Here is a 12,921-nt window from a genome sequence, read left to right on the forward strand (position 1 = left end):
GGTAAGGGTCTGGAAAATATCATGGGATGACTTAGAGTTGTCCATCAAATAGCCCTGTGATGCTTTATAGTTAACTGAGTTAGATAAGAATGTAACTAATTGATGCTATAGTGGATCTGTGGTCAGCCATGGTGGGCTGACAGAAGATACTGTATATGCAAATATGACTTCCTTTGTCAGTGGAGATGTTGCTCAAGACACTCAGCAGCTTTCTCCCTACTGGTGTAAAACAATAAACCTTTAATGATCAGAATGGACCCATTTGTTTCAAGTGATTCTTTAATTGCTCCATTCCCCTGACATATTCATGCCAATCTCCATTAAGTGAAGGGCTGAAGGTCAACAGAGGAAACAACAGTGCTCTCAAAGCTTCCTTGATAAAGTGTAACAGCTGTTCTGGTCCCTGGGAATCTCTGTCATACCCCTCCTCCCCTTTGCTCAAAATGCACTGAAAATCTCAAATCCATTCAAAGCCCAATATAATGGCAGAGGACATCCAAAATTACCCAGGCCTGCCTCATCCAGCACTCCTATGGCAGGGTCTCTCTCACTGGCTATTTCAAGCATCTCAGAACTGAAAGCAAATCATCCTCAATCCCAAAGGGGTGTCTATGAAGGAGAATAAATTTAAACTATAAATCTTACCAGATACATTCACCATGTCATCAATCCTTCCTGTGATCCAGTAATAACCATCTCGATCTCTCCTGCAACCTATCAAGCCAAGGTAAAATCATTTAAAGCTCAATATATTTAAATTCTATTTACATATTTAAAAACTGAATCAGAATACAGATTAAATACAGATTACAGAATACAGATTAAGGTTGGGGGTTCGCTGGGTTAAACAGTCAAATGTAATTGGTAACTGGTTGTATTGAATGTAACTTGTTGGTGTTGCAATAATAATAAAAGAATACAGATTAAATAAAAATATTGGTAATTAATATCTTAAAAAAACATGATGCTTGACTGAAATTTCAGATCTTCACAATCTGTTTTCTACAGTCAAAGGATCCGCTTATGGTCTCAGGACAGACCAGAATCATAGATTTGCTAGGCACAGGAAATCAATTGGTCCATCAAATCTGTACCCAGTACGGCCATCCAATCTTCCCTTTCACCTGCCCTTTCCTTATGGTACTGTAAATAATGCTGTTCACAGGTAGAAAATCCCAGCTTATAACTACACCCAGTTAAAATAAAAACCCTCACTCCCTTTCTAAACTTTCATCCAAACTTTAAAGCTACTTCTAATCCTTGAAATAACATATCCTCTCTAAACTAAATGTCATCTTGTGCACATGCTGTACGTCAAAACTCCTCTTGACTTTCTCTTCGTTCAGGAACGAATACCAATTCCCCCCCACACATACACACCCTTCACTGGTCTGACCTTAAAAGTATAAAAGTAGATAGTTTCATAACATAGGGAAGCACGGCCACTGAGTTTAGCGTAGCAAGATCTCAAAACTGCACTGGGATGAAGGACCAATTACACTTTTAACAGATGAAGCCCTATTTAAATATTCATCACACCTCTTAAAGAAACTAACCATCTCCGGTGACAAAATATCCAGGAAACCTTTTAAAATAGATGGTTTCAAAACGTTCATGATTGCCATAAACGGTACGCATTATAGAGGGCCAAGGTTTCTTGAATACCTATTGAGGAAGAAGTTTGAATAACTCAACTGAAAGAATGTGTAGACATATTGTAAACAATGTATTTTGACAGAAAAAATTATGAACAATACAGACAATAGTTACATCAGTTTACAGATCAGATTACACAAAATAATTAATTTGCATATCTTATAATTTGAGGCACAATAATAGATCACTAGGTGAAAACAATTTATTGCTATCAAATCTAAGTTTATTGTAATAAAGCATCAAGTTGCACATTTGCAAATTAATCAATCAGGTGATTCCAGGGTAAATAATGCTCAGGAATCATTTAAATTGATCAAAACCTGATCAGTGTAAGTTGAGACAAGAAAATTCCATGGAAAGTAGAATGCTTGGAGTGACAGTTAATTTCTGAATTAAATATAGAAACATAGAAAAATCTACAGCACAACACAGGCCCCTCGCCCCCAAATGCTGTGCCGAACATGTACTTATTTTAGAAATTATCTAGGGTTATCCATAGCCCTCTACTTTTCTAAGCTCCATGTACCTATCCGGCAGTCTCTTAAAAAACCCTATTGTATCTGCCTCCACCATAGTTGCCGGCAGCCCATTCACCAGTCTCTGCGTAAAAAACTTACCCCTGACATCTCCCTTGTACCTACTTCCAAGCATCTGAAAACTATGCCCCCTTCTGTTAGCCATTTCAGCCCTGGGGAAAAAGCCTCTGGCTATCCACACGATCAATGCCTCTCATCATCTTATACACCTCTATCAGGTCACCTCTCATCCTCCGCCGCTCCAAGGAAAAGACTAAGTTCACTCAACCTATTCTCATAAGGCACGCTCCCCAATCCAGGCAATATCCTTGTAAATCTCCTCTGCAACCTTTCTACCGTTTCCATATCCTTCCTGTAGTGAGATGACCAGAACTGAGCACAGTACTCCAGGTGGGGTCTGACCAGGGTGCTATATAGCTGTAACATTACCTCTCAGCAATTAAACTCAATCCCACGGTTGATCAAGGCCAAAGCACCGTATGCCTTCTTAACCACAGAGTCAACCTGCGTAGCATGCCTCCTTACTTTCCCAATAAGCCTTGCATGGGGTTACCTTGTCAAATGCCTTGCTGAAATCCATATACACTACACCTACTGCTCTACCTTCATCAATGTGTTCAGTCATATCCTCAAAAAATTCAATCAGACTCATAAGGCACAACCTGCCTTTCACAAAGCCATGCTGACTATTCCTAATCAAATTATGCCTCTCCAAATGTCCATAAATCCTGCCTCTCAGTATCTTCTCCATCAACTTAGCAACCACTGAAATAAGGCTCACTGGTTTGTAATTTCCTGGGCTATCTCTACTCCCTTTTTTGAATAAAGGAACATCATCTGCAATCCTCCAACCCTTCAGAACCTCTCCCGTCCCCATTGATGATGCATTGAATGTGGTGAATCCTGTTCAGACTAGTGGATTGGCAATCTTATCTGTAGGGAAATCCTGATCGACAACTCTGTAACAGTAACTGGCAACTATTCATTTAGAATTAACTGCTGCTGGATTAAGGATGAATGAAATTTGTCAGTAAACAAATGCTCTCAGGTACATAGGTGATATAGATGCTCCTAACAGGCAGCACAGCCTCGACAACAACTGAATGTATTCCAAGCACCAATGACAGCTTTGCATCCTTTCCTCTAAAGGAAGTGCAAACATTTTTGCAAACCAAAATGACCATGAAGAGCAGCATAGTGACACAGCTAGTAGAGTTGCTGCCTCATAACACTAAGCACCAGTTTGCACGCACTCCCTATAACCGCGCATGTTTCCTCTGGATGCTCCAGTTTTCTCCTACTGCCCAAAGTAGTGGGGACTGGTAGTTCCTCCCTAGCGTGTCGCACCAGACAGTCAGCCATTCTTGTCTGGCGCTTAGTGTCAGGATTGGTCTCCTTTCGGATTAACCAGGTCACGATATGAACGTTCCTGACTCGATCCTTGTTATTTTTTTTTACGAGGCTAAGTGGCTAGCTCGACGCTCAACCCGGCACAGATGGAAAGCATGCTCGGGGGGTGGCCCGACTTGGATTCAAACCTGGGAGCTTGCGCTCCGAAGTCCGGCGCTGATGCCACTGCACCACCAGCCAGCCACTGGTAGTTAAAATGGCCACTGTCACCATGCCAAACAGATCAAAGGGTAGAGGCCAGACTAGAGTGGTCCACCAGTTCTCCAGGTTCGGGAGTTTGGCTCAGGGTTAACAACCCTGACCGGTCAAAAACAGAAACAGCAGTGAAGAATTCTTCTGTACCTGTGTGAGACAGTATGGAGAGACAGAGATGGAGGACCCTCATTGCTGCCCTAAACACCAGCAGAGTAACAGGCAGTAAGTTGGTGCATGTGACAATAATATACCAATTTCAATTATTGCCTTAAAGCTATGCCGCAGACTTAATGACCTCTCTGCAAACAGAAATAAGATTTTCTTATTCACCCTGCTGAGGACCCCCATAAATATTGCAAATAAACTTTTTCAAAATTCACAGTCTATCCAACAATATAACCATAATTAAGCATTAAGAAAATTAAACTACATACTCAGGATACAGGAAGAAGATGTGGAATTAACATTTTAGGTCCACGACCTTTACTGGTAAACTGGTTTATTTGTCACATGTACTGAGGTAAATACAGAATTAGCTTCTGAAATTGGATAGAACACACACATTTCATTGGCAATAATTAAATGGAGTTATTCTAGCTTATCCATTCACAGCAAACAAGTCATTAGCTCATGCCTACAGAAGGTAGAAAAAAAAAGGAGGCAACGCAGAGAAAGAACCAGGTAACAAAAGACAAAGATGAAGATTTTCAAAGAGGAGGTGAAGCAAGGCAAAGTTATGGAGGTTGAAGCAGATGGCTGTCGAGATGACACAGAAACGAAGAGGCAGCATGATAGCATAGCGGAGCATAATGCTATTACAGAACCAGTGATCTGGGTTCAATTCCACTGCTGCCTGTCAGGAGCTCGTACATTCTTCCCATGACTGGGAGAGTTTCCTCCCTCACTCCAAAGGCATACAGGTTCGTAGGCTAATTGGTCACATGAGGATAAGTGGGCAATACAGGCACTTTGAGCTGGAAGAGCCCATTACCACGATAGATGGATAAATCCAACAATCGGTGCAGGCAAATATGACCACAGCCACAATCTGGTTCAGCTTCGGAAAGGGAGTTAGATTTTATCCGTGGATTTGGGAGAAGTGTAACCCAAGAGAAACAAAGGCCAACGACTTCTGTTTTCCCACTCTTACTGCAGAAGTTGCTCATTGCCCAGATTTGGGTATTAGTCTGACAAGTACAGACCGCAGCAGGGTTGGGGTAAGTCAAGAGGGGTTGTTGTGGAATACTGGAGACGTCATCATCATGCCAGTGGAAAGAGGCTTTAGTAAGATGAGAAACAGGAGGTGGGCTTGGGGATACCTGTGATAATGGTGCGGTCGTAGGTAGGGAAGCTCTTACTGGTGATTCACTGGTAATGACAAGAAAAAAATAAGGCTCTTTAGGAGGACAAGGGTACCGTGTATGTCAAAGGCTAAAACCAGATTAAGAAATAGCAGAGACCTTAGCACATCCATAGAAGAATGCATAGACCTCGACTAAAAGTCAATTTTAAACATGAGGAATAGAGGGCAGGTGCATATGCTACGACACAATACAAATCTTGCTTAAACTCTGCCAAATCAATCTCCTCACCATCTGGTCATATCCTAGTTTGTGAAAACCAAATGATATTGCACACTTGTGGTGGTCTCATAGTGTCTGGCCGGTGAACATTTGCAAGATAGACAGCCAAATTGACTCCCACCAAGCACCAATGAACATCAACTTCAGAGCACAACAGCAGAATGCACATTGAAAATCCTTCACACTGTACCTTGTAAGCAAAGGGTTTTGATGACACAAAGTTCAAGACAATACTGAAAATTGAGTCCATTTGCTGAGAACACATAGAAGCCCAGCAAAAATGTTGGAAGGAGTGCCCTTGCTGCTGAACTATTCTCCCAGTCAATTATGCAGTTCCTGCTCCCACTATGATAGTCTCTGAATCTCAAATGGTCTCACCAGCCACCCCAGAACCATCCAAACTGCCGTAGAAGCACATCATCCTCAATTCCAAGGATCAATGCACACAAAGTGCTGGAGCAACTCAGCGGGTCAGGGAGCATCTGTGGAGGGAAATGGGCAGTCCACATTTTAGACCGAGAGCCTTAGTCCTAAACATTGACTGTCAGTTTCCCTCCTTGGATGCTGCCTGACCTGACATTTTGTGTGCGCTGATCTAGATTCCCAGTGTCTGCAGTCTCAACCCTAAGAAAGTGGGAAAAAGAAAAGATTTAAGATGCAACACCAATGCAGCAAAACCTCCGGTCCTTCATACCAGATAACCTTCGGCCTCTCCTTCTAGCTCCTCTCCAGATTCATTAAGAATGGCAGGAACCACACCAAAAAAGGGAAAAGTCTGAAAAAAAAGAATCGATTATCTACATTATTAAAGATTACTATTTACTTATGAGCTCTATCATTAAGATAAATGTTAAAATATAACTTATTTATACATTTTTATGGGTCATTCAAAGGAAGTCTTCAATTTTGCATCTTATCGTTATTCCTCTCCGTGCCTCACAGTGCACTGGACAGCAACCTTTCTGTTTTTATGAGGCCGAGTTGCTAGCTCAATGCTCAACCCAGCGTGGATGGAAAGCGTGCAAGGAGCCTGCCGGATTTAAACTCGGGACCATTTGCTTCGGAGTATGGTGCTGATGCCTCTACACCACCAGCCATTTGTATCTTACACCGGTAACTAAAACTCAATAGGGGCAAATGCAGGACAACTGAAAAAGGTCCTTAGCACCCTTATATCGGAGGAGAAAAACTGATTATATACTTTACATGAATATATTAATATTGGTTACAGGGACCAGACTTTGCATTTAAAGGCAGGCCACTTTACCTTAAGGTGTACACAAAAATAAAACATGATGAATAAACTACTGTAGATCTCATCACTAGAACTCGTGGTACACATTCAGAAGAGAACACTGTATCCGATAAGAGATTGTTTAGTTAAAATCTAATGGAGTATTTCTAAGCCTCTGTGTCATAAGCAGTTGCTTCAGATTGTGATATTGAAAGAAACAAATTGCCGAACTTCTTGTACGTGCTGATCGCCACAAGTGCAAAACTGCGAAACACAAACTGATTAAAACACAAATGCAAGAAGCATTTTCTGTCCAAAATGATAATTTACTCACAGCTGATCCTGGCTTCTGTGGGATAGCAGCTGGAAGAGGAGTTATCATGTGACCACCCTGGGAACAAAGAAACATTTTATCTACTTCATGGACAAACAGCCAACTATAACAGCTGAAAATGAGCAAACAAAGTACAATTATTTGGAAAGCCAGTAACATTAACATTATTGGACGTCACCCCGTTAATGATTATATCAGGGCTACTGTATTTTGAAAACTCCTTTGCTTTGATGATGTTGCACCATTTTTTCAAAAGGAAATATACAGCTCAATTCAAATTCAAGATTCAAGTTTGTTTATTGCCATTCTTCAGTACACAAGTGTAAAGGAGAACAAATGATTGTTGCTCTGGGTTCGATGCAGCATTAAAAAAAACACAATACGCATAAAGAACACAATAAAAAAGCACAATAAATATAAAAACATAAGATTAGCTAGTAGACATAGACTGACTGCATGTACACAAAGTAACGCTGTAGCTATACACAAGGAGACTGACGGAAAATAATAAAGTGGTGGGGTATGCTACTGAAATTTTCCTTTGCAACACATATCGCACATAAATAATGACTAAAATAGCCTTGAGACAAAGAAATTCGTTTCGTTACAGAAATGAAGTAAGAAAAACACCACTATGTTGAACAGTAGCTGGTCAAGAGCCATAACATCAACATTCACCAGACTATTTATAAAAAAGGTTTACAGAAACTGAAAGGAATAACATGCAGTATCATTCAGCTAACAAATCAGAATTCAGAATGCGCAATAATAGTGTGTGATTTATAACTTGGTCTTAAATAATCAGTTGAGGTTTCTCACGTGCACTTTGAAGAAAACTTACAGTCTCGGTCTGCCAGAAGGTATCCATAATTGGACATCGCCCATTACCAATTACTGTATAGTACCAATGCCAGGCCTCTGGGTTTATTGGCTCTCCCACTGTACCAAGGATTTTCAAAGACTGCCTACTAAACCTAATTGGGACAAAAATACCCAGCAATGAAAACCTGGCTTTGCATCTTCAAACACAAAAACAGTCAAGAGCACAATTTTGTTCTTAGTAATAGAAAAGATGGGAAGTAAACTTAATAGAGCCTTTTTAAAAAAACTGATGAAAGGATTTCATCATTTGCAACCAAGTTCAATAAATATTTAAATATACACCTGCACAATTTAAAATTTAACTCTTAATGCATGCTGAATAGGTTAGTCATTTAATACCCATTGCTATTTTAAGAGAACTGGTAATACACAGGAGGAATACTTTTTAAATTAGTGCAGATTACTGTCTATCAAGCCTGCTTTTTCTACAACCTACACACAATCCATTCTATCAATCAGTTAAGTTCCTGAGGAGAGACTTTGTACAAATATTCCCCGCTTCACAAATAAAACTCAAATCATTTAACTACACTCCTCTCACTCCACTATTCAAACTCATCACACCATCCCCACCCTCCTAAAGCCACAGCCTCATTCTTATTTTCGATCCAACCCAACACAAGAGCTGTTGTGTTCTACAGTAAGCAATAAGAGTGGTTTGAGACAAGGTCTGAAATAGTCGTGTAATGGGAGATCATGCAAAATTGCAGCTGGGAGCCTGTCCTGGAGCTGAAGGACTATCTATGTATTGGGAGAGAGGAAAACGGCCTGTTTGGCTGTTGTATTGATGGTTAGGTTCTGGCTTGCTGTGTTCTGTGTTGTGTTGCCAAGCACTGGGACATGCTATGTTGGCATCAGAATGTGTGGCGAGGCTTACAGGCTGTCCCAGCACATTCACAGTTGGTTGTTAACACAAACACATTTCAATGTATATGTGATAATAAATCTGAATCTGGGCAACTAGTAGTCTGCCCAGGACTTTGTTGTAATAGCGTTGCACATTTTTTTTAAAAAAGGTAAGAGTAACAAATAAAATTAGTTTCAATGGACTGTCCCTGAGAAGCGCTTTTGGTTTCATCCAAACTATTCAGCAAAATACATAAAACTAAATTGTTTTTTTAAAGATTCAAATTGTTTACACATCCCCCTCTGAAAGCAATCCCCACTCCTCCTGGGATGGCAATTCAAAGACTCTAACAAGCCTTCGTGCCTGGGTAGAATCACCTCCTGGCCAATAATACTTGCTTGTAACAACATTATATTATGCCATATAATGTTGTCTCTAAAATTCACTTCTCTGATTTGAATAGAGTTGAACAGGAGGAAAATTCCCACTATGTTGCATGTTACCTCTACCAATACTAGATAATTTCTATTTGAGAGATCAGAAGAATGAGGACATTTCAAAAAAAAGTTCTCACCTTTTAACTGGACCATCTCCAAATTTCATTAACAGTCGAATAGCCGTGGGTGCAGTGTAAAACGTTGTCACTTTGTACTTATCGATTACCTCCCAGAATCGACTTGAATCTGGGTAAGTTGGTATACCTTCAAACTGGAACAGTTTTCACAAAACATCAGTTAACGAAAGGCTGAAACCACTAGTAATACTGGTTCATCAAAGTTGCTGGTGAACGCGGTAGGCCAGGCAGCATCTCTAGGAAGAGGTACAGTTGACGTTTCGAGCAGAGACCCTTTGTCAGTACGAAGGGTCTCGGCCCGAAACGTCGACTGTACCTCTTCCTAGAGATGCTGCATTCGCCAGCAACTTTGTGTGTTGCTTCAATTTCCAGCATCTGCAGATTTCCTCGTGTTTGAGTAACACTGGTTCAATTTGTTTCTGAAACCTTGGTGTAGTCTTACAATATTCCAACAACTTTCTTCTATTCAATAAAATGGTTTTATTATTAATTCAGAGTTGGCCTTATTTATCTTGACAGAAGTAAAGTTGAATTTCCTACTGATATGATTATACCAGTTTCAGACTATAAGAGTATTAGAAATTTCACCTACAGACTCAGTGCAATGACTGCAATTGTGATGAATGAACAAAAGTGGTTGGTTGCAAAGAAAAGACAGGAAACTAGCTGTCAACGTTTTCTTTCAGATCATTCTTAATTTATCTAAAGAGCAATATGTCAAAAAGCCTTTGGAACCTGGCTGCCCAATTGATACTACTCCAGTACTAACCATGACACTCGTTGCACCATTTGCCAGAGGTCCATAAGTGACATACGAATGTCCTGTAATCCATCCAATGTCAGCTGTACACCAATAGATATCATCCGGTTGGTAGTTAAATACATACTTAAAGGTTGTAGCAGTGTAAAGAAGATAGCCTCCAATTGTATGCTGAACACCCTTTAACAGAACAAAAAAGATTAGTCACAATGTGTAGCGGAGAAAGTTCAGTCTATAGCATGTTAACAAAATATACTCCAGTTATGGAAACGCGCTAGTCAGGCATTCTGTAGTCTGGCATGTTTTAGATCTCTAGTACAGATCTATATAAAATCAACTAATGCTAATTAAGCTCTAAACTGAAGTAAGATCTGTACTAACCCATAGCTGCACAGTAGTAGAGGAAGCAGTTTGGTAGCATAGCGGTTAGTGCAATATCACTTTACGGCACCAGTGATCAGCAATCAGTTTTCCATTCCTGCGCTGTACGTAAGGAGCTTGTATCTTCTCCCTGTGACCGTGTGGGTTTCTCCTGGGTGCTTCCGTTTCCTCCCACATTCACAAGACATGCGGTTTAGGGTGTGGGTATACTATGAGCAACACCCATGGGCAGCCCCTGCACAATCCTCGGACTTTGTTGATTGTTGATGCAAAGCAACACATTTCAATGTATGTTTTGACAAATCACAGATAAAGCATGTCTTTAGATCTACCAGACCAACTTCTGCAATCTCAGCTGAAAGTATTTCCGTCTTGCGGAAGAATTATGTCACAGACTCTTCTTGGAGCTCTTAAGAGACCTGGACATTGTCCTGTTCAGTGAAAAATAATCAGGGGCAATTTCTGTCATCTAGCACCACCAATCAGGTCCCAAGTGTGCTGGACTAGGGAGTTTCAACCCGTCATTAAATTGAATTTTTAATAATGCTATTTCAAGAATCAAGCAAGGCCAGAGGAAAAATTTTCTGGCAGGTCTACATTAATGCTGGGATTCACATGGGAATGTGCAAATCCCTAATGTGTTGGATACTCATTACCAACTATTTTCCAACAGCAATCCAAAGCTATATTCCTTGTGAAATTTAGTAGCAGAGTGAAAACTTGCAGCAATTCACCAACACTAATACAAGACCAGCTAGGGCCACTTAATTTGTGAAGTTAAAACTTCATTGTTCAGTTAAAGAAATGTTTTTAAATGACATTGGTATTTTAGTAATTTTCATATATATTATTAAAAGTATTGTTTTTAAAATCACCTCTGATATTCAGAAACATTTGTTGTTTTTGACATCAGGCTAAAGGACGGGTTGACCTTGCTATTACATTTTTTTTCAGCAGTCAACAGCTTTTTCCTCAACTGCTTTGGGATATCACTTATTCTTCCCTCATCCACCCCTCACCCACTAGCCCCTCCACATCATCTCACGCCTACACACACAGATTCAGAAGACACTTAGAAGCGAGATTACATTGTCAAAGCCACAAAAGGTAACTTTGGGTTCTTACTGTTTAGATCATGCCAGCAAGTTCCAGTCTATTAATGAAAGAATTATTGGAAATAATGTTGTAAATGTGCATGTGCTACACAGAACAAGGGAAAAAGTGATGACCCATTAACTACATGGTAAGAAGCAGGAAACGCAGGAATTCAGAGACTGAGATTTGGATGTCCAAGCACAGAAACCACCAAACACTGATGGACATGTTAAAAAACAAAATGTTAATATAGTGTTGATTTTCATCAGCCCTGGATTGGAATACAAAATGGTGAAAGTCATGTTACAGTTATCCAAAGCTCTAGCGGTCAATCAAGATGCAGTCTACCACACACTGGCCTTGAAGGGGTAAAGCAGATCCACTGAAATGGTTGGGATTACAGTATATTGGATCACAAAGGCATTCAAAAGGATTTCTATTAGACAAGAATGAGACACAAGGCATATTGCTTATGATTCTTTTATTAAGTGTTCCAAGAGCAAAGAAGAACAAGTAATAAGAGAACAAAGACCAGACTAAAAAGTAGTCATGGTCATCTCACACCCAAACTAATGATAACAGCAAACTCCAGAGATAACAAGTAACTATAAAATTCCCAGGTGGTGAAACACTTGATACTGAAAACTAAGTAGATTTTAGAAAAATACAGAAGCAAATGTAGTGTGATTACTGGAAAATTTACTGAATAATTGCATCTATACAGGTGATTATATAAAAATACAAGCATAGGAAAGTTAAACAAGAAAAATAATAATTCTACACTCCCATCCAACAACATGAAAACTGGTTGCAGAGAACAGGCTGTTATATCCTTGTCTATTGAATTTAAAATGCATTAATTTATGTTTTATGAGAATTGCTAGGTGGGGACCAAAGGTGGACAAAGGTGTTGCGTCCTTTTCAGGGCGGTTAGTCCACCTTTGGTCCCCACCTGGCACTCAGCTCTCACCTGTGGCTCCCCGTAGCTGTTTGCATGCGACAGCGGCCACACCCCGGGCAACGGCTTCGACAAGCCGGCTAAACCAGGTGAGGGTAGCCGACGGGTCTCAAACCCTCGGTGAGATAGGGAGTTGTCTATCCCAGCATATGAAGACAGACTCCGGCGGATTGAGCGGACGAGACCAATGGAAGGTCCAACGGTCAAGAAGGCGGTCTCTGCAAGCGTCGTGGAACGTGTAGAGCAGGACAAGACACAGAAGATGTCCTGGTCATCCACTGCGCCTAGTCCCATCTCCAGCCGTCTAGACTCTGTCTTGCCACTGGACCCGGATGAGAATTGGGAAGAAAGAGTGAGGCTGACGCTGCGCAACTCTCCCTTACTTAAATCCAAATCACGCGCTAGTCTCGACACCATCATTATGGTGTCGAGGTCCTCATCGACGTCAACGATGGACGAACAACTGATGAGAATTG

General features: G+C 40.6%; 1 protein-coding gene across 2 annotated transcripts in view; it reads right to left on the reverse strand.

Moving 5' to 3' along the window:
* acss2 (acyl-CoA synthetase short chain family member 2) overlaps positions 1 to 12,921 on the reverse strand; it is an 80,964-nt gene that overhangs the window by 17,520 nt on the left and 50,523 nt on the right. For both annotated transcript variants that reach the window (XM_063041295.1, XM_063041294.1), the window contains 7 exons: positions 10,021 to 10,191; positions 9,252 to 9,385; positions 7,790 to 7,922; positions 6,949 to 7,005; positions 6,075 to 6,155; positions 1,557 to 1,665; positions 646 to 714 (listed from right to left, as the gene is read on the reverse strand). In XM_063041295.1, coding sequence (XP_062897365.1) covers positions 646 to 714; positions 1,557 to 1,665; positions 6,075 to 6,155; positions 6,949 to 7,005; positions 7,790 to 7,922; positions 9,252 to 9,385; positions 10,021 to 10,191 — 754 coding nt within the window. The remainder of the gene's footprint in view (positions 1 to 645; positions 715 to 1,556; positions 1,666 to 6,074; positions 6,156 to 6,948; positions 7,006 to 7,789; positions 7,923 to 9,251; positions 9,386 to 10,020; positions 10,192 to 12,921) is intronic.

The sequence above is a fragment of the Mobula hypostoma genome, chromosome 2 (genome assembly GCF_963921235.1).
Source record: "Mobula hypostoma chromosome 2, sMobHyp1.1, whole genome shotgun sequence".
Classification (NCBI taxonomy): domain Eukaryota; kingdom Metazoa; phylum Chordata; class Chondrichthyes; order Myliobatiformes; family Myliobatidae; genus Mobula; species Mobula hypostoma.